Source organism: Hyperolius riggenbachi, chromosome 10 (genome assembly GCF_040937935.1).
Source record: "Hyperolius riggenbachi isolate aHypRig1 chromosome 10, aHypRig1.pri, whole genome shotgun sequence".
NCBI classification, from domain to species: domain Eukaryota; kingdom Metazoa; phylum Chordata; class Amphibia; order Anura; family Hyperoliidae; genus Hyperolius; species Hyperolius riggenbachi.
The window spans coordinates 281,052,229-281,079,217 of record NC_090655.1 but is presented as its reverse complement, the minus strand read 5'-3'; the positions used below and the strand labels follow the sequence as shown (position 1 = coordinate 281,079,217).

At 47.9% G+C, this 26,989-nt stretch overlaps 1 protein-coding gene across 2 annotated transcripts; it reads right to left on the bottom strand.

Moving 5' to 3' along the window:
- Nucleotides 1–241: 241 nt before the first annotated feature.
- LOC137536558 (uncharacterized) lies at nucleotides 242–25,972 on the bottom strand. 2 transcript variants are annotated; one of them, XM_068258799.1, is made up of 5 exons: nucleotides 25,918–25,972; nucleotides 23,635–23,755; nucleotides 21,784–21,912; nucleotides 20,211–20,352; nucleotides 242–3,216 (listed from the first exon to the last, which is right to left on the bottom strand). In XM_068258799.1, exons 2-5 carry the CDS (start codon nucleotides 23,710–23,712, stop codon nucleotides 1,262–1,264), a joined length of 2,304 nt encoding a protein of 767 aa, XP_068114900.1. In that variant the 5' UTR covers nucleotides 23,713–23,755; nucleotides 25,918–25,972; the 3' UTR covers nucleotides 242–1,261. The 2 variants fall into 2 exon arrangements, with proteins under 2 accessions (XP_068114900.1, XP_068114899.1); XM_068258798.1 differs by having other exon boundaries at nucleotides 23,635–23,788; nucleotides 25,918–25,964.
- Nucleotides 25,973–26,989: the final 1,017 nt, after the last annotated feature.

The window sequence follows — 26,989 nt, the reverse complement described above, 5'->3', positions numbered from 1 at the left end:
ATATGGTGTGCTTGTGTATGTCGTGTGTGTGTGTATGGTGTGTTTGTGTGTGTATGTTGCTTGTGTGTGTGTATGGTGTGTGTGTGGTGTGTGTGTGGTGTGTGAGTGTGGTGTGTGTGTATGGTGTGTGAGTGTGGTGTGTGCGTATGGTGTGCGTGTGGTGTGTGTGTGTGTGCATGCGTGCGTGTGTGTGTAGGGGGGCTGTCATTCTAGCAAAGACTGAGGATAGCTCAAACAACAGTTCTTTTATGTGAATTTTATTTACAGTAACAGTTTAACAGTTTTGTTTTTGTAAAATAAACAAGAAAATACCTGCTGCCAAAATGTACTGTTCTTCTCCTCCTTAGTGCTCTCTAGCCACCTAGCTCCTTCCTCCCAGTCACTCTGAACTCCTCCCCCTTTAGTCACATGGACATGTGGGGAAAGAGATACTACACAAAGCCCCACCCCTACTGATTGATAGCCTATCATGTTTGTTCATCGATAGCAGGGAGTTGCGGCATCGGACTGACTGGGAGCAAGCAGGCAGCAGAAGGTTACCGAGGAGGGTTGAAGTCCATGAAATTAATTTGATACAATTTACAACTTTTTTTCCTTTTTTATTACAATGTTTTATGTAGAATTCACGATAAAGTAATATTCTGTTAAATGCGTATAAAACTACTGCATCTGAACTAAGTCTATAAAAGGGGGGTGCCATGATATCCCCCCAAGAACCAAGGCATATCGCCAAAGGCTGGTTTATACCAACCAATCACAAATTGAATCAGAAATCGAAATTTCTTATTTCCACGTATGAAAAAACAGATTTCATTGTGTAAATCCTGAGTAATTACATTTCCTCATCACTCCTATAGACATTCTATAAGGTGGCCAGAAGTGTCCAAAGTCATTAAAATTTTACATCTCATGCTCCTCTGGGGGTCAAAGTATTTTGGGGTCCACCTAGTGAGTCTGTTATAGGAGAAATCCTACTGTAGATAGTGTCTTGTCGTCCCTCACAGATGGTGTATGAAGGCAAAAAAACCTTCCATCAGTGATGAGCGGTCAATCCTCGTGAAGGCTTACAAATATCATGGACCTTCATCCATGTGGATTCTGAAACCTCCGTGAGATATTTTCCACATTTTGTCTCCGCCCCAGAAAAGAGGTCGCCGACGTACATCAAGATGTGATGTACAAGCAAAATACTTGACCTTTCACGTTACAGGAGAAGCTCGGGCAAAATGTCAAAGCGATCTTTTACGGAGAAAAGTCTGTGCTATACTTGGGACGGGGCCGAGCTTACTGATGTACTTACTGAGCCACACTTAGTTATGTGCCGCCTCAGATCGCGTAGGAAGGTAAAGTGGAGGCCACAAACGTGGCAAGGGTGCGGTTTCTGCCCCGTGTGGATCATGAGGTGTTCGGCTAACTGGGACTTGAATAAATAGGTTCTCCCACACTCTGGGCACACTAGCAGCCCCTCGCCTGTATGAAGACGCACGTGGGCCGTAAGGTGAGATTTGTGTTTAAACAATTTCCCACACTCGGAACACGAGAAAGGCTTCTCTCCCGTGTGAGATCTAATGTGGGCGTGAAGGCCTGACTTGGTCCTAAAGCATTTGTCACACTCCGGACAGCAATATTTTGCATCCGTCGGAAATATGACGGGAGATTCCGAAGGCTTGGGCGATTCAGGTGTTCTGTCCGCACTGTACAGCATGAGAGAGTAGTTTGGGGTAACAGTGAGGGATCGATCGGGAGAAAACTGTTCAGGATTTGGGTGAGATGTTGGCCAGTTCACAATGAAATTTTCAGGAAGAAGATCTGGGGTAACGGAAGGAGATGTACAAGTAGAAGACACTTCAGGATTTGAGAACGTGGATGCTCCATCTGGTATTTGATTTCCTGATTGGTTATTTGAGGTAATTAGAGATATAAAGGGGGAAAGAGCTTCTGGATTCAAAGAAGCTGGTGGTGTGTCCAAATTTGAATGTCCTGAATGGATATTTGGAGGAACAGTTAGCGATATACAGGGAGACGATACTTTAGGCTTTGATAAAATATCTGAAAGTTGGGGTCCTTGTTGGTTATCTGGGGTAACGGGAAAAGATTGTTGATGACCAGAAGCCTCTGGATTTGAGCTTGCTGGTGGTCTGCCCAAGTTGGGTTGCCCTGGATGGACATTTGGGGTAATGAGGAGAAACGACTGTGAAGATTGTTTCTCAGAATTTAAGGGAGCAGATGGTTTCTCTGCACTGCAAGCTCCTGGATGGATATTTGAGGTGATAGCAATAGAAATAGGAGTTGAAGATGTTTCAGTATTTGAAGGACCAGGTAGCTTGTCCATATTTACAGTATTTGGTGAGACAGGAAAAGATACGTGTGAAGACAGTATCTTGGGATTTGAGGGAGATGCTGTTTTGTCTACAATGCCATGTCCAGGATGGATATTTGAGGTGACAGAAAGAGACATATTGGTAGACAATGCCTGAGGATTTGAGGAGCTTGGTGGCATGTTTATAATGTTATGGGATTTTGGGATAATGGTAAGAGGAATCTGGGGAGATGATGTTTCGGGATTTGAGGGGGCTGGTGGCATGACTACATTGTTATGGGATTTCGGAATAATGGTACGAGGAATATGGAGAGAGGATGTTTTGGGATTTGAGGGGCCTGGTGGCATGTTCATAATGTTATGGGATTTTGGGATAATGGTAAGAGGAATATGGGGGGACGATGTTTTGGGATTTGAGGGGGCTGCTTGTCGGATATTGGGGGGCATAAGAAGAATTATACAAGGAGAAGATGCTCTAGAATTTGATGGGGCTGTTGGTATCAGCACAGGTGGATTTCCTGGTTGACCATGTGAGGTAACATTAAGAAATGTATAAGAGGGCTCCATGGGAATTGTCGGTCCTGGTGGTCTGCCCACAATGTGATGTCCCAATTGGTTATTGGAGGTAGCATTCAGAGATTTATAAATAGTTGATTCCTTGGGATTTGGGGGTCCCTGTGTTACAAGATGTCCTGGAGTGGTATTTATATAGCAAGGCGTCACTTCTTTATTTGATGGAACTTCTGGTCTCTCCACCGAGTTTTGATCTGACAGGATATTTGGGGTAACAAGGTTTCCTATTGGAGAATACACCTCAATGTCCTCCTCCTTTATTTTACAATGTTCCGGTAGAGCGAGCCAACCGTCTGAGGGGATCCTGGCTTCATCTACGTGAGCTGAAAAAATATAGGAGAAAATCGTCATGACCAGATCACAAAAGAGGGCTGACTTCCCAAGATAGAGTGACCTGAGAGAACTCAGATGACACTGTGTGATCGACCCATCTCTACGCAGCAAAGACCACACTGTGTGATCGACTAATCTCTACGCAGCAAAGACCACACTGTGTGATCGACCCATCTCTACGCAGCAAAGACCACACTGTGTGATCGACCCATCTCTACGCAGCAAAGACCACACTGTGTGATCGACCCATCTCTACGCAGCAAAGACCACACTGTGTGATCGTCCCATCTCTACGCAGCAAAGACCACACTGTGTGATCGACCCATCTCTACGCAGAAAAGACCACACTGTGTGATCGTCCCATCTCTATGCAGCAAAGACGACACTGTGTGATCGTCCCATCTCTACGCAGCAAAGACCACACTGTGTGATCGACCCATCTCTACGCAGCAAAGACCACACTGTGTGATCGTCCCATCTCTACGCAGCAAAGACCACACTGTGTGATCGTCCCATCTCTACGCAGCAAAGACCACACTGTGTGATCGACCCATCTCTACGCAGCAAAGACCACACTGTGTGATCGACCCATCTCTACGCAGCAAAGACCACACTGTGTGATCGTCCCATCTCTACGCAGCAAAGACCACACTGTGTGATCGTCCCATCTCTACGCAGCAAAGACGACACTGTGTGATCGACCCATCTCTACGCAGCAAAGACCACACTGTGTGATCGACCCATCTCTACGCAGCAAAGACCACACTGTGTGATCGACCCATCTCTGCGCAGCAAAGACCACACTGTGTGATCGACCCATCTCTACGCAGCAAAGACCACACTGTGTGATCGACCCATCTCTACGCAGCAAACAGGCCATGGGAAGTGCTTACTTCCCTTCGCAACCAACAAACCCAAGCCAAACCAGCCAGAGATAATTCTGCCCAGTGCTCTGTAGCATAAACCAGGGCTGGTTCCTCAGTTTATGAAATCACCAACTCCAGGTACACAAAATTGCTCCGACTCCTTGACTCGAACTCAACAGCCCTGGTAAAAAGGGGTACATGTAATGCCAGTGCCGGGCAGTTTGGCATAGGGTGAGCTAAATGACGTCTCGCCCTGCGCCAAACTGACGGAATTGTCGCAACTCAGAGGGAGATGTAATTTGGGGTCTGGCAACTGCCAGAACCCTGAATTACCGCTACACGTTACACGCTGCATGGCAATGCTGCTATGACGGTGCCCAGCTTTGGCACTCAGCGCTGAGCGCCAAAATGAGCTGCTTTGAGTAAAAACACTACTTAAAGAGATGGAACACAGAAACTGAATCCCCAGCTATGTTAACAGTTGTGGTGAACAGCAGAGGACAACCCATGTGTGGTGTCACCATCACCGCTCAACCCCCAGCAACTCCAAAATGGAACCACACACCTCAATGGCTTCAGGAGTCATTAGTAGCACAGAGCAGGAGCCTTATTATTTCAACACCTGTGCTAATCCACTGAGTAACAGCAAGAGATTCTGAAACGCTTTCTATACACATGGAAACAATCTAAGCAGGCTGAAATGACGATTTCCGCTCGGGCTCGCAATGCTTACAGAGAAACTGAAAAGGGCCGCGTCGTTTATTAACAGGTATGGAATTTTTGAAAACAGGTAGGCCAAAGAGTGTTTAAACAAACGTATTCCAAACATCTCCCCCACACAAGTACAGATCTGATCTGCAGTCGCCTTTCTCGCAAGTGTGAGTTCCTTTTCTGTCCTGTTACCGCCATTCACCTGATGTAACCACCTCCTAATTGCCTCTTCTGGCAAAGCCCCATAGAGAGAGTGCAAGTTCTCTGAACCAAGCAGACCCTGTCTTATATACGGCATCTTGGCTCATTCACATGCACAGACAGTTTTACTCACCTCTGGTCTACCAACTGTGTCAGTGACAGCGGTGCCCAGTCTCCCACACCCCGCAACCCACCTGAACTGGTATTACAGTATATACTCAAAGAGAGTCCACCTTGTGTATAAGTCGACTCCAATATTCAACCCTCTTAAGCTGGGATTTTTTATTGACTCAAGTATAAGTCTACCCAGTAAAGGTAATGGCTGCACTTGGGCTCTGGAGGGATTAATGACTGCACTGCATACAGTTATGCAGCCATTAACTCCTTCTGGTCCCTTAAAGGGAACCAGAGATGAAGCACCCTCAAAACATCTACCTTGCTTTCTGTTTCATTCTGCACTGCTCAGCCTGCTTCTAATCAGCCCTGATAAAATCCCAGACTGAGCATTCAGTCTGGCTTTGCTCTGGAATATTTATAGCTCAATCTGTGTTCTCTCATGTCTTTTCAAGTCCAAGCCTGCCCCCTGTTGGCTCTGTTCAGGAATCATTATAGCTGAGTCATTATAGCAAAGCCAGAGTGAATGCTCAGTCGGGGATATTATCAGGGCTGATAAGCAGGCTGAGCAGTAAAGGATGAAACAGAGAGCTGGGTAGGTGTTTTCTCTAATGTTCCCACTGATCTATATGGCAAAATACATGAGGGTGCTTCGTCTCTGGTTCACTTTAAGTGCAGCCAATACCTCCTCCAGGCCCCCAAGTGCAGCAATTATTCACTCCCTTTTATGCAACCCAGTATTTTCCCTGCCCCTTTACTTGTTAATTGTTGTGGCCAGGACTTTCACACCTGTGTTTTCATCGCATTTCCTTTCCATTAAAGAGGAACTGTCGCAAAAACGTTTAATATTTAAAACACATACAAATAAGAAGTACATTTCCCTCAGAGTAAAATGAGCCAAAAATGACTTCTCTCCTATGTTGCTGTCACTTACAGTAAGTAGTAGAAATCTGACATTACCGACAGATTTTGGACAAGCCCATCTTCTCATAGGGGGGTTCTCAGGGTTTTCTTTATTTTTAAAAGCACTTAGTGAGTGGCAGTTGCTCCGTCCAACTGCCAGAATAGTGTGCAGCGAGCAGGGAGGCTGGCCAGCATCTTTGTGTAAATCTTTTTCTGGGAATGTCTTAATAAAGTATAAAGGCCCTGCTGAGAATCCCCTATGGAGAGATGGACTAACCTAAAACCTGTTGCTTCTGTCAGATTTCTACTACCTACTGTAAGTGACAGCAACATAGGAGAAAAGCAATTTATGGCTCATTTTACTCTGGAAGAAATGTACTTCTTATTTGTTTGTGTTTTCAATTTTAAGATTTTCGCGAGTTCCTCTTTAACCACTTAAAGTGGACCCAAATTAAAAATACAAGATTCAGAAATAAAATCTATTTTCTAAATTATAATAATAAATAGCAGCCTTTTTTCAGCTGCATGATGCCAAATATAAAATATTTTACATTTATTGGAGGAACCCCTCCCTTCCTTTCAAATTACCGGGACAAAATCCGGCAAACTGGTGAAGTAGGTGGTGTCCGGCAATGGAGGAATTGCTAATGGCTGCCTCCTGTATAATCCTAGTTATGAAAAGAGAAGGGTAAAAAGCATGCACTGAAATGCTCATAGGCTTGCAGGAGTGTTTATTTATCTTTGCATGTGTCAGAGTGCTGCAACTAAATATTTTTAATTAAAAAAAATGTTTAGTTTGGGTCCGCTTTAAGGACCACAGTCTTTTCGCCCCTTAAAGAAACACTGAAGCGAAAAAAAAAATTATGATATTATGATTTGTATGTGTAGTACAGCTAAGAAATAAAACATTAAGATCAGATACATCAGTCTAATTGTTTCCAGTACAGGAAGAGTTAAGAAACTCCATTTGTTATCTCTATGCAAAAAAGCCATTAAGCTCTACAACTTTCAGTCGTGGAGAGGGCTGTTTTCTGACTTTTATTATCGCAACTGTTCCTGGACTATTTACTTTTCCTCTGCTAGAGGAGAGGTCATTAGTTCACAGACTGCTCTGAAAGAATCATTTTGAATGCTGAGTGTTGTGTAATCTGCACATATTAGAGAATGATGCAATGTTAGAAAACACACTATATACCTGAAAATAAAAATATGAGAATATTTTCTTTGCTGCTAATCTTCTAGTAATTATTCATAGTACACAACCAATTCATTATATTATATTTTTTTTTTCCGCTTCAGTGTCTCCTTAAGGACCAGAGCCTTTTATTTCCATTCAGACCACTGCAGCTTTCACGGTTTATTGCTCGGTCATACAACCTACAACTAAATGAATTTTACCTCTTCTTCTTGTCACTAATACAGCTTTCTTTTGGTGCTATTTGATTGCTACTGCGAGTTTTAGTTTTTATTATATTCTTTAAAAAAGACATGAATTTTGTTAAAAAAATTCTTTTTTTTACATTCTGTGATAAAATTTGTCAAATAAAGTAAAATTTCTGTATACATTTTTGTCCAAATTTATTCTGCTACATGTCTTTGATTAAAAAAAAAAAAAAACATTCAGTGTATATTTATTGGTTTGGGTAAAAGTTATAGCGTTTGCAAACTATGGTGCCAAAAGTGAATTTTCCCATTTTGAAGCATCTCTGACGGTACTTATCCGTTAGCCGGGCGCATCCTCTAGGTGGCGACAAAACTCCACCAGAGTTACATCTTTCCCTACTATCCATGGCGGCCTGGAGGGGGAATAGTAATTAGCGCCACCTGCCGGATACGCCCGGCTAACGGATAAGTACCTCTGTGACTTTTCTGAGCACCTGTCAGGTTTCATGAGTTGCTAAAATTCCAGGATAGTATAAATACCCCCCAAATGACCCCATTTTGGAAAGAAGACATCCCAAAGTATTCACAAAGAGGCATGGTGAGTTCATAGAAGATTTTATTTTTTGTCACAAGTTAGCGGAAAATGACACTTTGAGACAAAAAATAAAGTTTCAATCTCTGCCAACTTGTGACAAAAAAATGAAATCTGCCACGGACTCACTATGCTCCTCTCTGAATACCTTGAAGTGTCTACTTTCCAAAATGGGGTCATTTGTGGGGTGTGTTTTCTGTCCTGGCATTTTCGGGGGGTGCTAAATTGTAAGCACCCCTGTAAATCCTAAAGGTACTCATTGGACTTTGGGCCCCTTAGAGCAGTTAGGCTGCAAAAAAGTGCCACACATGTGGTACCGCCGCACTCAGGAGAAGTAGTATAATGTGTTTTGGGGTGTATTTTTACATATACCCATGCTGGGTGGGAGAAATATCTCTGTAAATGACAATGTTTTGATTTTTTTTACACACAATTGTCCATTTACAGAGAGATTTCTCCCACCGAGCATGGGTATGTGTAAAAATACACCCCAAAACACATTATACTACTTCTCCTGAGTACAGCAATACCACGTGTGGCACTTTTTTGCACCCTAACTGTGCTAAGGGGCCCAAAGTCCAATGAGCACCTTTAGGATTTCACAGGTCATTTTGAGACATTTGGTTTCAAGACTACTCCTCACGATTTAGGGCCCCTAAAATGCCAGGGCAGTTTAGGAACCCCACAAGTGACCCCATTTTAGAAAGACAACACCACAAGGTATTCTGTTAGGAGTATGACGAGTTCATAGAAGATTTTTTTTTGTCACAAGTTAGCGGTAATTGACACTTTGTGAAAAAAAAAACAATAAAAATCAATTTCCGCTTACTTGTGACAAAAATAAAATCTTTTATGAACTCGTCATACACCTAACGGAATACCTTGGGGTGTCTTCTTTCTAAAATGGGGTCACTTGTGGGGTTCCTATACTGCCCTGGCATTTTAGGGGCCCTAAACCATGAGGAGTAGTCTTGAAACTGTAAGGAAACGCGGAAAAGCCGACGTCTCTCAAGGTGAGGCGGCTGTTTCCGCGTCCAGCATGGCGTCACAACGCGGAAAAACCGCTGCATGCCGCTTAGGCAGAGCGGCGGAATCCGCATTGGGAACGGCGGAATCCGCATTGAGAACGGCGGAATCCGCATTGGAGGCGGCCCCCGCAAGCGGTTCACAAAATACATTGCTAGACAGTACTGGTGTGGCTAGGACTGATAGTCCACCAAGGCTCAGAGTGACGCGCGCGCGCACAGAGGCTGAGTTTAAATAACAGCCAGAAGTGAGTCAGCTGACCAGGCGGGTCAGCTGACATTTTCCACTGCTCTCATTGGTCCAGCAATTAGGGAGGTCCTGGAAAGGTCCTTGTGTATATATACTGCTGGCTGTTCACTTGCTCTTTGTCTGGCGTTGCGATCACATATGTGGGAGCACCCAGATCCGTAGTCAGATCCGCAAGTGTGCCAGGACCAGCTGGAGCTGTAATCCTACACTTAGCTAGATTCTGTTGATAGCTAAAGTACTATACCCCGTTGCCGAACCCTGCCTGTACTTAGACTCCGCCTTTGTCTCCTGATCTTGTACTTTATCTGCCCGTGTGTGTACGACCTGGCTTGTCCGACCTCGAGAACCGACCTTACCGTTAGAGGCGGTTCCTTGCTCTGTTAGCGACCCTTCCTCCTGAGGGTCACTTCCAGACATCCTTCCTACTGTCAGTCTGACTCCTCCCGTCTTGGAGAGCTCAGGTCTGCGGAAGGAATCTGTGCAGTACTCCTTGCTGCACTGAGGCCTAGTCCTCAAAGTGTTACTGTTACACCAAACACTACACTCTACTCAGGTGAACAGAGGTTAGCTAGTATATCAGATTATCGGTGAGACTGCAGATCACTTATAATCTGGTATATATCTGTATTCCCAGTGATACTGCAGATCACCGGTAATCAGATACTCTCTGTGCTCACCGATCGTTACAGAACGCCAGACCAAATAACAGATGGACGCACGCGCTGACCCTCTGACTGTGCTTGCCACTTCGGTGGATACCATCCATCAAGCACTAGGCCAGCACAAAGCTTTGATTGATGCCCTAACAGGCTCTGTGCGGACCCTTCAGACGTCAGTTGATTCGGTGCGATCCCCTCCTAGTGATGACATACGTATGCCTGTACCTGATAAATTTTCCGGCCACAAGTCTGACTTCCGGAATTTTAAGAGTAGAGTGTTATCGTACTTCGAGTTGAGACCCCGATCCTCGGGGACTGAGACCCAACGGGTCACCTTTATTAAAACTTTGCTGACTGGTGACTCCCAGTCATGGGCATACAACCTGCGTCCTACCGATACTGCTCTGACCTCGGTAGAGGAATTCTTTAAGGCCATGGCCGTAATGTACGACGACCCTGACCTTGCTGCGTCCTCTGAGCGGAAGCTCAAACTTTTGCGGCAAGGCAGAGGTTCGGTCGAGGATTATGCGGCAGAATTTCGTAGATGGTCAGTCACCGCCAGATTCGACAACTTTGCCCTGATGGATTACTTCCTGTCCGGGTTGTCGGAGGAGGTTTCCGACCTAATGTTAACTGTACCCGAGCCTAAGACAGTCGATGAGGCCATATCATCGGCCATTCGAGTTGATCGTAGGCTACGCCATCAGAGGCAGACTAGGGGCAGTCACCGTGTCAGGGTGACATCTTATGTGGCACCATCTGCTACACCCCTAGTAGCACCATCTCCGCCTGTCTCACCCTCTCTGGCCTTGCCTCCGCCCGAACCAATGCAGATTGGTCGATCGAAACTGACCCAGGTGGAGCGAAGGCGGAGAATGACGGAACAGTTGTGCCTGTACTGTGCTGCAGCAGGGCATAGGGTGCGAAACTGCCCCAACAGGTCGGGAAACGGGTCTGCCTAGGAGTAGTGGGGGGTGGCACCCTGGGCACACAATCCTCACCCCTTAAAGAAAGAAAATTGCTTCTCCCTTGTACTGTCACATGGGATGATAAGTCTGTAGCCACTGAAGCCTTTATCGACTCCGGCTCAGCGGCTAATTTTATGAACTTCGAATTTGCTCAGGAGTTGGGCCTCCCACTCACTCCTGTGAGACCCCCCATTCAGGTCACGGCAGTGGACGATTCCCCTCTGCAACGGAATCATACCCTGTCACAGACTCCGCTGGTGAAGCTCACCATAGGGGTATTACATGGGGAACTGTTACAATTTTTTGTGTTACACATGTCAACCTCCACTATTATCCTAGGCATGCCATGGTTACAAATTCATTCTCCGCAGATAGACTGGGCCACAGGGCAGTTAACAGCATGGTCACCTCATTGTTTCCAGCAGTGTTTGGGGAGGCTGACATTGGGGCAAACCAGGGTACAGGTGGAAGGTGTACCAGAACAGTACGCGGATTATGCTGATGTGTTCTGTCCCAAGGCTGCGGATAAGTTGCCCCCGCATCGCCCGTTTGACTGTCCTATTGACCTTCGTTCTGGTTGTATGCCTCCTCGAGGCCATTTGTATAATTTATCTGGCCCCGAAAAACTAGCCATGCAGGAGTATATCCGTGAGAACTTGGCCAAAGGCTTCATTCGGCCGTCCCGGTCACCCGCTGGGGCAGGTTTCTTTTTTGTTAAGAAGAAAGACAGGGGCTTACGGCCTTGTATCGATTATCGTGGCCTTAACAAGATCACAGTAAAGAATCGCTACCCGTTGCCACTTATAGACGATTTATTCACACAGGTCACGGAGGCTAGGATATTTTCAAAACTAGATTTACGGGGGGCATACAATCTGGTGCGTATAAGAAAGGGCGATGAGTGGAAGACGGCCTTCAATACCCCTGACGGGCATTACGAGTACAGGGTGATGCCCTTCGGCTTATGTAATGCCCCGGCCGTCTTCCAGGAGCTCATCAATGAGGTTTTTAGGGAGGTGTTAGGGAAGTTCGTTTTAGTCTATTTAGACGACATTCTCATCTTTTCCAACAACCTCTCTGAACACAGAACCCATGTCAGGATTGTATTAGACAAACTGAGGCAGAATATGTTATACGCTAAACTTGAGAAGTGTATTTTTGAGGTTACGTCGGTTGCCTTTCTGGGATATATAATCTCCACCTCAGGTCTGTCTATGGACCCTGCCAAGGTCTCCGCGGTCCTGGAGTGGCCGCAGCCGGTGGGGTTAAAGTCGCTACAACGGTTCTTGGGGTTTGCGAATTATTATAGAAGGTTTATAAAGGGGTACTCCACAGTAGTCGCACCCCTCACTAGCCTTACTAAAAAAGGGGCAAACACCACTCATTGGCCTCCCGAGGCCTTACAGGCATTTTCTACTTTAAAAGGGTTGTTCTGCTCGGCGCCCATACTCAGACACGTGGACACTTCCTTCCCATTTATTGTTGAGGTAGACGCCTCGGAGGTCGGGGTGGGGGCTGTGCTGTCTCAGCGTTCTGGTCTCCAGGGTAGATTACACCCGTGTGCCTATTTTTCCCGGAGGTTCTCTCCGGCAGAGAGAAACTATGATATAGGCAACAGGGAGCTCCTAGCCATCAAATTGGCCTTCGAAGAGTGGCGTCATTGGTTAGAGGGAGCTGAGCACACTATCACGGTTTATACCAACCACAAGAATCTGAAATACATTGAGGGGGCTAAAAGGTTAAGCCCTCGGCAGGCTCGATGGTCTCTATTTTTCTCGAGATTTACATTCCTGATTACGTACACGCCAGGTAGTAAGAATACCAAGGCAGATGCACTCTCTAGGTGTTTCGAGCCGGAGACAGCACAGCCCTCTGTTCCTGAGACCATTGTCCCACGAAGGGTGGTGTTAGCCGCTACTGAGACTTGGGAGGACTGGAAGGAGACTTTGAGTCCTTTCCAGCAGGATATCCCGGAAGGGAAACCAGACGGGGTATTGTTTATCCCGTTACCATTCCGTCTCCAGATCTTGGAGATGGTCCACTCTCATTAAAATGCGGGACATCCTGGGGCGTCTAGAACGCAAGATCTCGTGGCCAGATGTGCATGGTGGCCTTCGCTAGCAGCTGACTGCAAAGAGTTTGTCAGGGAATATGCGGTGTGCGCAAAAAGTAAGCCCTCCCGGCTGGCATCTGTAGGTACACTGCAGCCTTTGCCCACCCCGAGTGAACCATGGACCCACTTGTCCATGGATTTTGTGGGAGAGCTCCCTAGGTCTGAAGGTATGTCGGTCATCTGGGTGGTGGTCGACCGTTTCAGTAAAATGGCCCACTTCGTGCCCCTGAAGGGACTCCCCTCGGCCCAGGAACTGGCCGATTTATTTATCACCCATGTCTTCCGACTGCATGGCATTCCAGAAGACATAGTGTCCGATCGGGGAGTCCAGTTTGTTTCAAAATTTTGGAGGGCATTCTGTCACCAAATGGGCATGAAACTGTCGTTTTCCTCGGGTTACCACCCACAGACAAATGGCCAGACGGAGAGGGTCAATCAATCGTTAGAGCAATTTCTGAGATGTTACGTTGCCGAGGCGCAGAGTGATTGGGTTAAATTTTTACCTTATGCAGAATTTGCCCACAACAACTTAAAGAGTTCTTCCTCAGGTTTCTGTCCATTCCAGATAGTAACCGGTAAACTGCCTAAGTTCTCTCCGTTGCCAGTTGCGTCCACTCCATTTCCAGCCTTGGAGGCTTGGCAAAGGTCATTTAAGGACATGTGGTGGACCATTAAGAATAACCTGGTAAAAGCATTTCAGAGTCAGAAAGGTCAGGCTGACAAAAAACGCTCGTTAGAGTGGAAATTTCAACCTGGAGATTTGGTTTGGGTGTCAACCCGTCACCTGACCTTTAGGCAACCTTCTGACAAGCTTGGTCCCAGGTTTGTGGGTCCATTTCCGGTAGTCAGGAGGATCAACGATGTTACTTATACCATTGACCTTCCCACCAGCATGCGGGGGGTTAGGTCCTTCCACGTGTCTCTTCTTAAACCAGCAGTCCAGGTGGGCCCCACTCCTCCTCCTCCCGTGTTGGTAGATGCCCAACCCGAATATGAAGTGGAAAAAATTTTAGATTCACGCACGGTACAAAACTCGGTACAGTACCTCGTACATTGGAAAGGGTACGGCATTGAGGAGAGGCAATGGGTACCGGGCTCACGCATGCATGCAGATGAGTTAAGGAGGGAGTTTCATGCCTTACACCCCGAGAAACCTGGTAGGAGTTGTCCGGAGTCCACTCCTCGGGGGGGGGTCACAACGCGGAAAAACCGCCGCATGCCGCTTAGGCAGAGCGGCGGAATCCGCATTGGGAACGGCGGAATCCGCATTGAGAACGGCGGAATCCGCATTGGAGGCGGCCCCCGCAAGCGGTTCACAAAATACATTGCTAGACAGTACTGGTGTGGCTGGGACTGATAGTCCACCAAGGCTCAGACGCGCGCGCGCACAGAGGCTGAGTTTAAATAACAGCCAGAAGTGAGTCAGCTGACCAGGCGGGTCAGCTGACATTTTCCACTGCGCTCATTGGTCCAGCAATTAGGGAGGTCCTGGAAAGGTCCTTGTGTATATATACTGCTGGCTGTTCACTTGCTCTTTGTCTGGCGTTGCGATCACATATGTGGGAGCACCCAGATCCGTAGTCAGATCCGCAAGTGTGCCGGGACCAGCTGGAGCTGTAATCCTACACTTAGCTAGATTCTGTTGATAGCTAAAGTACTAGTTTGATTGTGATTATCTGTTATGACCTTTGCCTGCCTTGACTATCCCCTTGAACTCTGATCGTGTACCTCGATATTTCTGTCACTCTGTTGCCGACCCCCGGCTCGTTTCTAGACTCCGCCTTAGCCTCCTGATTCTGTACCTCGATATTTCTGATACCCTGTTGCCGAACCCTGCCTGTACTAGACTCCGCCTTTGTCTCCTGATCTTGTACTTTATCTGTCCGTGTGTTTACGACCTGGCTTGTCCGACCTCGAGAACCGACCTTACCGTTAGAGGCGGTTCCTCGCTCTGTTAGCGACCCTTCCTCCTGAGGGTCACTTTCAGACATCCTTCCCACTGTCAGTCTGACTCCTCCCGTCTTGGAGAGCTCAGGTCTGCGGAAGGAAACTGTGCAGTACTCCTTGCTGCACTGAGGCCTAGTCCTCAAAGTGTTACTGTTACACCAAACACTACACTCTACCCAGGTTAACAGAGGTTAGCTAGTATATCGGATTATCGGTGAGACTGCAGATCACTTATAATCTGGTATATATCTGTATTCCCAGTGATACTGCAGATCACCGGTAATCAGATACTCTCTGTGCTCACCGATCGTTACAGAAACCAAATGTCTTAAAATGACCTGTGAAATCCTAAAGGTACTCATTGGACTTTGGGCCCCTTAGCGCAGTTAGAATGCAAAAAAGTGCCACACATGTGGTACCGCCGTACTCAGAAGAAGTAGTATAATGTGTTTTGTGGTGTATTTTTACATATGTCACATTGGAAGAAAGTACAGATTGGCACATGCAGTTCTCCTTTGTTAAAACACAGCTTTATTGTGTCCGGCTGTACATTGTTAAGAAACAAGATAAATTCCCAGTACTGATAAGAAAGTTCCTACCCAGTCCAGTATCCGGTGGGGTGAAGTGGGAGCAGTGGCTTGCCTGACGCACGTTTCGCTCGTAAGAGCGTCTTCTGAGGCTCTGCGCACTCATTGGACTTTGGGCCCCTTAGCGCAGTTAGAATGCAAAAAAGTGCCACACATGTGGTACCGCCGTACTCAGAAGAAGTAGTATAATGTGTTTTGTGGTGTATTTTTACATATATCCATGCTGAGTGGGAGAAATTTCTCTGTAAATGACAACTTTTTGATTTTTCTTTTTTCACACACAATTGTCCATTTACAGAGATATTTCTCCCACCCAGCATGGGTATGTGTAAAAATACACCCCAAAACACATTATACTACTTCTCCTGAGTACGGCGATACCACATGTGTGACACTTTTTTGCAGCCTAGGTGCGCTAAGGGGCCCAATGTCCTATTCACAGGTCATTTTGAGGCATTTGGTTTCTAGACTACTCCTCACGGTTTAGAGCCCCTAAAATGCCAGGGCAGTATAGGAACCCCACAAGTTACCCCATTTTAGAAAGAAGACACCCCAAGGTATTCTGTTAGGTGTATGGTGAGTTCATAGAAGATTTTATTTTTTGTCACAAGTTAGTGGAAAATTACACTTTGTGAAAAAAACAATAAAAATCAATTTCCGCTAACTTTTGACAAAAAATAAAATCTTCTATAAACTCTTCATACACCTAACGGAATACCTTGGGTGTCTTTTTTCTAAAATGGGGTCACTTGTGGGGTTCCTATACTGCCCTGGCATTTTAGGGGCCCAAAACCGTGAGGAGTAGTCTAGAAACCAAATGCCTCAAAATGACTGTTCAGGGGTATAAGCATCTGCAAATTTTGATGACAGGTGGTCTATGAGGGGGCGAATTTTGAGGAACCGTTCATAAGCAGGGTGGCCTCTTAGATGACAGGTTGTATTGGCACTGAAGTGCAGGAAGCGCAGGATGTTCTCAAATCGTGACCTGGACATGGCAGCAGAGAACATGGGCATGTAATTGATGGGTGCCTCAGGGGGTGATTAGAGGGGAAAATAGATGCATTCAATGCACTGGGGATGTGATCGGAAGGGGGTCTGAGGGGGATCTGAGGGTTTGGCCGAGTGATCAGGAGCCCCCACGGGGCAAATTAGGGCCTGATCTGATGGGTAGGTGTGCTAGGGGGTGACAGGAGGTGATTGATAGGTGTCTCAAGGTGTGATTAGAGGGGGGGAATAGATGCAAGCAATGCACTGGCGAGGTGATCAGGGCTGGGATCTGAGGTCGTTCTGAGGGTGTGGGCGGGTGATTGGGTGCCCAAGGGGCAGATTAGGGTCTGATCTGATGGGTAGCAGTGACAGGTGGTGACAGGGGGTGATTGATGGGTGATCAGTGGGTGATTAGATGGCAGAACAGATGTAAACAATGCACTTTGGAGGTGATCTGAGGGTGGGTCTGCGGGCGATCTGATGGTGTAGGTGGGTGATCAGATGCCCATAAGAGGCAGGTTAGGGTCTGATCTGATGGGAGGCAGTGAAAGGTGGTGACGGGGTGATTGATGGGTGATTGACAGGTGATTACAGGGGAGAATAGATGTATACAGTACACAGGGGGAAGGGAGGTCTGGGGGGGTCTGAGGTTGTTCTGAGGGTGTGGGCGGGTGATTGGGTGCCCTAGGGCAGATAGGGGTCTGATCTGATGGGTAGCAGTGACAGGGGGTGATTGTTGGGTGATTGATGGGTGATTAGTGGGTGATTAGATGGCAGAACAGATGTAAACAATGCACTTTGGAGGTGATCTGAGCGTGAGTCTGCGGGCAATCTGATGGTGTGGGTGATCAGATGCCCGTAAGAGGCAGGTTAGGGTCTGATCTGATAGGTGGCAGTGACAGGTGGTGATTGACGGGTGATTGACAGGTGATTACAGGGGAGGATAGATGTATACAGTACACGGGGGGGGGGGGGGGGCTGGGGAGGATCTGACAGTGGGGGGGTGTGATCAGGAGCCCCCAGGGGGCAGTTTAGGACCTAATCATAAAAATAGTGTTGACAGATAGTGACATGGCGTGATTGATGGGTGATTAGGGGGGTGAGGGGTGCTGTGGGCGATCAGAGGGAAGCGGGGGGGGGGCAGATAAGTGTGCTTGGGTGCTTACCTGGGGGACTGCAGCCTGCCCTGGTGGTCCCTCGATCACTGGCACCACCAAGGCAGGAGGCGGTCTGTATAATACACTTTGTATCCATTACAAAGTGTATTATACACTTTGTATGCGGCGATCGGGCAGCTAGTAACCCGCCGGCGCTTCCGAACGGCCGTTCGGAAGTTACTGCACAAGGGGGGGCGGAGCCTGTCGCCGGCGGCTGATCGCGTCACGAATGACGCGATCGCCGCATAACCACGCCTGCCACCGCCGATGGCCATATTGCGGTCATTTGGGCCCAGTCCTTGCTGCCACCCATCGCCTGTGGGCGGTCGGCAAGTGGTTAAGTATCACTTACCACAGGGTAAATTGCTGCTAATTGGAATGTCACTATTAGTACACACATTACTCAGTGTGCTCAGTGTTGCCCGAGACTCGTGTATATACAATAAGGATACGGTCAGTGGCGTTTTTAGCCTTTTTGTCACTCCAGACAATAAGTCCTGTGCCCCCTCCCCCACGAAAAAAACACCACACACTAAAGAATATAAACCATTACACGATACATGAGGAGAGCAGACAACTGGCAGGACGGTCGAACAGACACAGCGCTGGACTCCAGGCGGGAGGTGAGAGCACAACTTCTGCCTTTACATATTGGACTGGGGGAGTGCATGAGGGGGACAGGAACAGACAGTGGGGGACAAGTGGACAGAGGGAGGCACAAAAGAGGGGCAGAAGGAGGCACAGAGTGACACACACACAGCCGCAACATCCACAAGGCAACTTGGGCAGGTGCCTAGGGCCTGGAGAGAGTCTAGGGGCCCCGATTTATGCTAATCTTGCCAAAAAAGCTAGGTGGCTACCAAGCGTGGGCCCGAAGTCGATGCTTGCCTAGGGCACCATTTCACTTTAATCCATCTCTGGACGCACAGGAGGGCAGAGGTGGCACAGGGGGACTGAATGAGGCCCAAGGGGATAGAAGGAGGGGACAGAAGGGTGCATGGCTTTGTTCGGGAGGGGTAGCTTATTTCGGGTCGGGGACCTGGTTCAGGGTAGGAGGGGCTTAATCAGAAGCACGGTGCCCCCCAGGACCAATGGCACTCCAGGCAGTGGCCTGTTATGCCTATGTCTAAAAACACCCCTGAAAATAGCACACCATGGATTAGCAACCTCGCTGTATTGAAATATATCAAGAGTGCCCCATATACAAGACGGGGCTGCTTGGTTCAGAGCACTTGCACTTCCCTATGTGAGTATACAATTGTATTTTTTATCTTGCAGGTCGTTCCCAAGTCACATGGCATACTTGTTCCCCTAAGTAAATGGGGTAACACTGGAGAGGGGTTAGTGTGGGGACCATGAGAGAAGCCTGCATGAGGTGTACCTGCTAACATGCATTGCTTTTATGTGGGAATGATGTCTCTACTGCATGTCTCTAGGGCAGCACGGTAGCGTAGTGGTTGGCGCTCTCGCCTTGCGGCGCTGGGTTCCCGGTTCGAATCCCAGCCAGGTCAACATCTGCAAGGAGTTCATATGTTCTCCCCGTGCCTGCGCGGGTTTCCTCTAGGTACTTCGGTTTCCTCCCACATCCCAAAAACATACAGATAAGTAGAGCTGCTCAAATCCGGAACCGGAAGATACCTGGATAGTTCTATCCGGATATCTCCCAGTTACCTGTGCGGGGTGGGCCTGTCTGACGTCTTCTGCGTCCCTCGGCACCTCCCACGATGCGGTCCAAGCAGCGGTCACGTGATTACTAACACTTCCTCCTTTCGGGTTGAGGAGGAAGTGTTTGTAATCACGTGACGCGCGTGGGCCTCATCGTGGGAGGCGCCGAGGGACGGACGAAGAAGACGTCAGACAAGTAAGATTGACACCCCCCCCCCCCCCCCCCCCCGCACAGGTTTACTGGGAGATATCCGGATAGCAACTATCCAGGTATCTCCCGGTTCCGGATTTGAGCAGCTCTACAGAAAAGGTAATTGGCTCCCCCTAAATTGGCCCTAGACTATGATACATGCACTGCACGATACACAGACATAATACTACGGCAGGGACTAGATTGTGAGCTCTGAGGGACAGTTAGTGGCAATATACTCTGTACAGCGCTGCGGAAGATGTCGGCGGTATATAAATATTAAATAATAGTAATAATGCAGTTCTCAGTACCTTTGTGTGAGGGGTGTATAAGCGAAAGCATGGTAATCACTTTCAATTTTGATTGGCCAATCACTGACCACTGAGGGCCGACAGATATTGAATACTGTTGTGTAGGTAAACCCTGATACTACATGGAGGTGGTAAAATTGGTCAGCGATTGGCCAATCATATTTGATAGTGTGTAGCAGGCCTGTGCATCTGCAGGAGGTGGAGTCTTTTGTTCCCCTGTATACAGGACAGCTGCTGCTGCTAGGTACACTTGCTCTCTCTTTCCCTTTGTGAGTATACAACTCACTGCCTAGCAAAGGCAGCAGAAAGACGTACAGGGAATAGATGTGTCCTATATTCAGATTATGTTACCCACCTGGGCTGATCTCTGTGGGAAATTCCTCCTGTTTAATGGTCCTCATCCTCTCGCCCTCCTCCGCACGCTGCCAGTCACCCCCGAAACACGTCTCTTCCGGCTCCTCCTTCACCTCAACGCTCATCTCCATCACTTCCTCAGCCTGAAACAGCAAAACCACCATACAGCTTCACACACATGGAAGGTTATTGTTGCTTTCTTCTATAGCGTTTTACTGCACGTCCCGGGGTTAGCTTGACAGAAACTGGCTCTTATCGTAACTCCCTCAGCCTATCTCCTTCTCCTCTCATCTGCCTCTTCCTCTCCTCCCACCTGCCTCTCTCCACTACCTCACTCCCTTCTCCCACCTGCCTGCATCTCTCTCCTCCTGCCTGCCTCTCTCCTCCTCCCTGTCTCTTCCCCTCCTCCCCTCCTGCCTGCCTTTCTCCCTCCTCCTACCTGCCTCTCTACCTACTCTCCTCCTTCCCACCTCTCCCCCTCCTCTCCTCTCCTCCCACCTGCCTCTCTCCCTCTTCCCCTCCCACCTGCCTCTCTCCCTCCTCTCCTCCAACCTGCCTCTCTCCCTCCTCTCCTCCAACCTGCCTCTCTCCCTCCTCTCCTCCAACCTGCCTCTCTATCTCCTCTCCTCCTGCCTGCCTCTCTCCCTCCTCTCCTTCAGCCTGCCCCTCCTCTCCTGCCTGCATCTCTCTCCTCCTGCCTGCCTCTCCCTCCTCTTCTCCAATCCGCCTCTCTCCCTCCTCTCCTCCCACCAGCCTCTCTCCCTCCTCTACTCCCGCCTCTCTCTCTCTCTCTCTCTCTCTTCCCGCCCCCCACTCTCTCCCTTTCCTCCCGCCTGCCTCTCTCCCTCCTCTCCTCCCGCCTCTCTCTCTCTCGCTTTCCTCCCACCTCTCTCCCTCCTCTCCTCCTGCCTCTTTCCTCTCCTCCTGCCTGCCTCTCTCCCCTTCCTCCCGCCTGCCTCTCTCTTTCCTTTCCTCTTGCCTGCAGAAGGCCTGGCCTGGAGCAGCAGAGGGTGACAGATGGCCAAAAAACTACGTGAAGCCCTGGCTTCCTGGACATGTGATGTTAAAAAAAAAAAATAAAACGCAAACTCTCCCCATATGGTCTTGTTTCCAATAAGGTGATGCTTTTTACTACAGTGGTGGGTTCAGGGAATTGGCAAAGCAAGGATCTTTATACATAATAATTGATTACTGAGCACAATATTCCAGCCTGACTAGGAAGATGTGAACAGTGTTTTATAAATCTTTGAAGGGTCAGCTTAAAAAAGACAAAAGACAAATACTTATATCGCGCTTTTCTCCTGGCGGACTCAAAGCGCCAGAGCTGCAGCCACTAGGACGCGCTCTATAGGCAGTAGCAGTGTTAGGGAGACTTGCCTAAGGTCTCCTGCTGAATAGGTACTGGCTTACTGAACAGACAGAGCCGAGAGTCGAACCCAGGTCTCCGGTGTCAGAGGCAGAGCCCTTAACCATTACACTATACAGGGGTTTAGACCCCTATGCCAATGCATTTCTGCCCAGACACACCCCTTGCTGTTATTGGTTAATGCCCCATAATTCCCATCACATCTCACCTCTCCCATCAGCAGCTTCATCATCTTCACTGTGATTTCCAGAATCTTGTTATGTCTCTCGGGTATCACATAGTGATCCGGGGGCACGGTGATGGTCACATGATCACCAGATTTCACTGGTAGTAATCGCTGTGCAAAAAGATAAACAAAAGAAATCTCAGGACATTCTCCAAATCCTCATCTCTGGTCAGGCAGATGTTTTATTGACAGATAATAAGCATGACATCATGTGACCTCCCAGAATCCTCCTCACCTTTCCGGTCCCCTGTGTGTTTTATTAACAGAGATAAGAGTGATGTGTGATGGAATGCGGAGAAACCGCCACACGTTCTGACAGTGAGGCAGCGGTGTCCGCGCACTGAGCGGCGGTTTACCCGCAGCAACATGCGTCTGGTTTGTCTGGACCTAGTAGTACACACAGATGGAGAGCTACGCGTGCGCGCCGCAAGACAGGCTCTTTATGCCAATAGGAGAAGGGTCAGCTGATCGAGGCGGTCAGCTGATCCCAGCTCAGCAGGTGATTGGTTGATGGGAGCTGGGCGGCGCTGTGGAGCGCTTTGCTATATATATCTCTTGCTGATCAGTTGCTGGCGTTGCGAATACCTACGTGTTAGCACTAAGACCTTAGTCAGATCCTTCAGTGTGGTGGAACCAGGTGGACCTGGGAATCCACACTTAGCCAGTTCACTGTGTATTATCTGTGTTACTCTCTAGCATAGTTCCAGGGTGTAGAGACAACGGACCTCACACCCCAGACTAGGAATACTGTATATCATCTGTGTTATTCCTTAGACCAGTTCCAGGGTGTAGAGACCACGGACCTCACACCCCAGACTAGGAATACTGTGTATCATCTGTGTTATTCCTTAGACCAGTTCCAGGGTGTAGAGACAACGGACCTCACACCCCAGACTAGGAATACTGTATATCATCTGTGTTATTCCTTAGACCAGTTCCAGGGTGTAGAGACCACAGACCTCACACCCCAGACTAGGAATACTGTGTATCATCTGTGTTATTCCTTAGACCAGTTCCAGGGTGTAGAGACCACGGACCTCACACCCCAGACTAGGAATGCTGTATATCATCTGTGTTATTCCTTAGACCAGTTCCAGGGTGTAGAGACCACGGACCTCACACCCCAGACTAGGAATACTGTGTATCATCTGTGTTATTCCTTAGACCAGTTCCAGGGTGTAGAGACCACGGACCTCACACCCCAGACTAGGAACACTGTATTGATTATCTGTTTATGAATTGTAACTCTCCTGACTTCTATTCTGCTTTCTGATTTGGTACCTTCGCACATCTGATTACTGTTGTCGACCCTGCCTGTCCCTGGTTACCGAATCAGTCTCCTATTTCTGTACTTTATCGGCCTGTGTGTTGCCGACCCGGCCTGCCCGACCTTTCTGGCTGTCACCCACCCCTAGGGTGCTCAGTCCTCCTGCAGGGGTCCCCTGCTCCTCAGAGGGGGCACTGCTGCAAACCAGTCAAGGACTCCCCCTTCTGGAGCCCTTGACTGCAGTAGAGTCTTCTCTACTTATTGGACCACCTGCTACCCCGGTGGTCCAATTCCTACTGTTACACCAAACACTTACACGCTTCAGGTGTCTAGAGGTTAGTTATACTTGGATTATTGGCGATTCTGCAGATCCTCAATAATCAGGTATATCTGTATTTTTGGGGATACTGCAGATCGCCAAGAATCAGATTCTCTCTGGTTGCTGACACCTATCGTTACATGATGTCATTTGACCTCCCAGAATCCGCATCACCTCTTCGGTGACCTGTGTGTTTTATTAACAAAGATAAGTGTGATGTCATGTGACCTCCCAGAATCCCCCTCACCTCTCCGGTCAGCAGACTGATGATCTCCAGTGTGAAGTCCAGTATCTTCTTGGTGTGGTGTTTCCAGGTTTTGTCCATGGTTGGTGAACAAGTGGTCTACATGCGACTCTCTTTCCTGTAGCTGGATAATAAACTGAAGATAAAGTGGTCTGTACTGGTTGATGGAAGACAAGATGGGGATAATGTTAGACTCAGGACAGAAGTCAGTAAAGAACTTTAAAGGACAAGTGAAGTGAGAGGTATATGGAGGGTGAGGCAGCTGATTTTGGCGCAGTGCTGAGTACCTGATTTGGGCACCCAGAGTTTGAGCTGGGCAACACACAAATTACAGTAGTAATTCAGCACAAGGAAATAGCCGGTTCCTGAATAACGTGTCACCCCGGAGTTACTGCAGCTAGGAAGGGCAATAGTAACCAGTGTGGACCAGGAGTACGTACAGGAGAAGGGTGAGCTGTTTTTCAGCTTCACCTTGTGCTGAAATGGCTGGCGCTGATAATGAATGGACTCATGGAGGCTGCCATATTTATTTCCTGTTAAAGAGGAGCTGTCAGACATACGATCTCAGAAAAAACAACAACACATATATAAGTAGATAAATACTCGCTCTACTTACATAACACCTGTATTGCACTGTCCACGTTTTGGATTATAGTGATTTTTCTACAGTAAAAAAAGAGGCTTTAGCCAATCAGGCTGCAATAGTTAAGTCTGAGGGGAAAGTAGAGAAAGGGTCAGGTAAACTGGGGAATGATCATTTATCAATAAGAAAAGTAATAGTGATTTTAACATTTGGATTGCCTGGTTAGCATCCTTATTACGGGTTTACCAGATAAAAATAAAGAATTGATTTTTGATTTTATGCCCGACAGTTACACTTCAAACAATGCCAGTTGCCTGGCAGCACTGACAGTCTATTTGGTTGCAGTAGTGATCGAATAACACCAGAAACAAGCATGCGGCCATAGCTCCCAACTGTCCCTTTTTCAGAGGGACAGTCCCTCTTTGGGAAACCTGTCCCTCTTCATTTGTCCCTCTTTCAGGAGTTTGTCCCTCTTTCTATGTAAATATGTCTATTTCTCTACTAAAAATGTGTTTGATGGACTCTAAACTTTATTCGCATCCTTTAAATTGATATATTACTAATTGTAAAATGAAAATATGAAGGAAAATGAACCAGGATATTTTTTATTCTATCCTTTCGACCAGTGTGGCTTGAATTATAGAACATATTTTTCTTATGAAATCTTCATGGTATGCGTGACTAGGGGTGTAACGGGGCGTTATCAGGGGTGTGGCAGTGGCGTGGCTTAAGTGTCCCTCTTTCTCATTTCAAAAAGTTGGGAGGTATGCATGCGGCTAATCTTGTCAGATGTGACAATAATGTCAGAAACACCTGTTCTGCTGCATGCTTGTTCAGGGTCACGTACGTATTATGGCGCCACTGGTGAGTTGGACACAGGGCGAGCCATATGACAGCTCTCCCTGCTGCCGCCAAACTCCCCTGCGGCGTTAAATACTATTCCCCCTCCGAGTTGCAGGAAGATGTAATTCAGGGTCTGGCGATCGCCCTACCGCAGGGCACGCAGCAGAGCACTAGTGCTGATACGGTGTTGGGCGCCAGAATGACTGGCTTCATCAGGGGCTATGGATAAATGTATGAGAGGCAGAGGACAAGCAGGGCTGCCAGGCAATCTGCATTGTTTAAAAGGAAATACATATGACAGCTACTGACCACTTGGGATGCTCAAATCCGATCCGGATGAAATCGGGATAGCAGCTATCCGGATTTCTCCCAGTAAACCTGTGCAGGGTGGGGGGGGGGGGTTAATCTTACCTGTCTGACGTCTTCTTCGTCCGTCCCTCGGCGCCTCCCACGATGCGGTCCAATTCGGCATCACGTGACTAAAAGCACTTCCTCCTAAGGCGTAAGTGTATAGTCATGTGACGCCGGATTGGACCACATTGTGGGTGGCGCCGAGGGACGGACGAAGAAGACGTCAGACAGGTAAGATTAATCCCCCCCCACCCTGCACAGGTTTACAGGGAGAAATCCGGATAGCTACTATCCCGATTTCATCCAGCTCGGATTTGAGCATCCCTACTGACCACCAGCCTTATGAAATACAAAAGGAAGTGAAATGTAAATGTATCATCATGTATCCCCAACACATCAGTCTTCACACTTCCTCCAGCCGCCATCAGTGGTCTGTGTGACGTCAGCAGAGAGTCCCCCCATCATTCATAATAATAATTATACCTAAATGTGCTTATATAGCTCATTACCTGCTTAGCTGCCAGTTCCACCAATGTCTTCTCATTACTTCCTGTCGCTTCACCTCTGACCACCGACAACCTAGCTGTGCCAAACCACACTTCCTGTCTGTGCGTTCCAAGCCGTAAGAGTGACACCACCATCTTGTGGAGAGAAGAGGAACTGCAGCATAAGTTTTATTTTACTCTTGTGCGCTGACACATTCCTCATTGTGCTTTGTTTTCCTTCGTTATTCCACTGTTTATTTGAGATATCTTTTTTTCTCCTCCCTCAAAACCCACATTGACCTCCTCCCTCATATACCCCACTAAACTTCTGCGTCTTCCCTGATATACTACACTGACTTTATCCCCCTTCACTCATATAGCACACTGACCTTCTCCCTCCTCCCTCATATACCACACTGACCTTCTCCCTCCTCCCTCATATACCACACTGACCTTCTCCCTCCTCCCTCATATACCACACTGACCTTCTCCCTCCTCCCTCATATACCACACTGACCTTCTCTCCCCTCCCTCATATACCACACTGACCTTATCCCTCCTCCCTCATATACCACACTGACCTTCTCCCCCCCCCCCCCCCCCTCCCTCATATACCACACTGACCTCCTCCCTCCTCCTTCATATACCACACTGACCTTCTCCCTCCTCCCTCATATACCACACTGACCTTCTCCCCCCCCCCCCTCCCTCATATACCACACTGACCTCCTCCCTCCTCCTTCATATACCACACTGACCTTCTCCCTCCTCCCTCATATACCACACTGACCTTTTCCCTCCTCCCTCATATACCACACTAACCTTCTCCCTCCTCCCTCATATACTACACTGACCTTCTCCCCCCCCCCCCCTCCCTCATATACCACACTGACCAGTGGCGTAGCTAAGGTGCTGTGGGCCCTGATGCAAGTTTTACAATGGGGCCCCCCAAGCACTCTATACATAACAATTGATACGGCACACCAAAAACTGCCAATAGCAACTACAGTGTCAGAGGGGCAAGAAGGGGATGGGGAACAGTTTGTTAATGATTACCACTATTCAAAGTATCTATAGAAGTGGTTATTATGAGCAC

Excerpts from the sequence above, each read along its gene's own strand:
- LOC137536558 (XM_068258799.1), bottom strand. The coding sequence starts at position 23,712 with ATGGACAAAACCTGGAAACACCACACCAAGAAGATACTGGACTTCACA. Across the intron at positions 21,913-23,634 it reads TCAGTCTGCTGACCGGAGAG|CGATTACTACCAGTGAAATC; the intron begins GTGAGGGGGATT and ends CTTTTTGCACAG. Across the intron at positions 3,217-20,210 it reads TCCCACAGAGATCAGCCCAG|CTCACGTAGATGAAGCCAGG; the intron begins GTGGGTAACATA and ends ATATTTTTTCAG.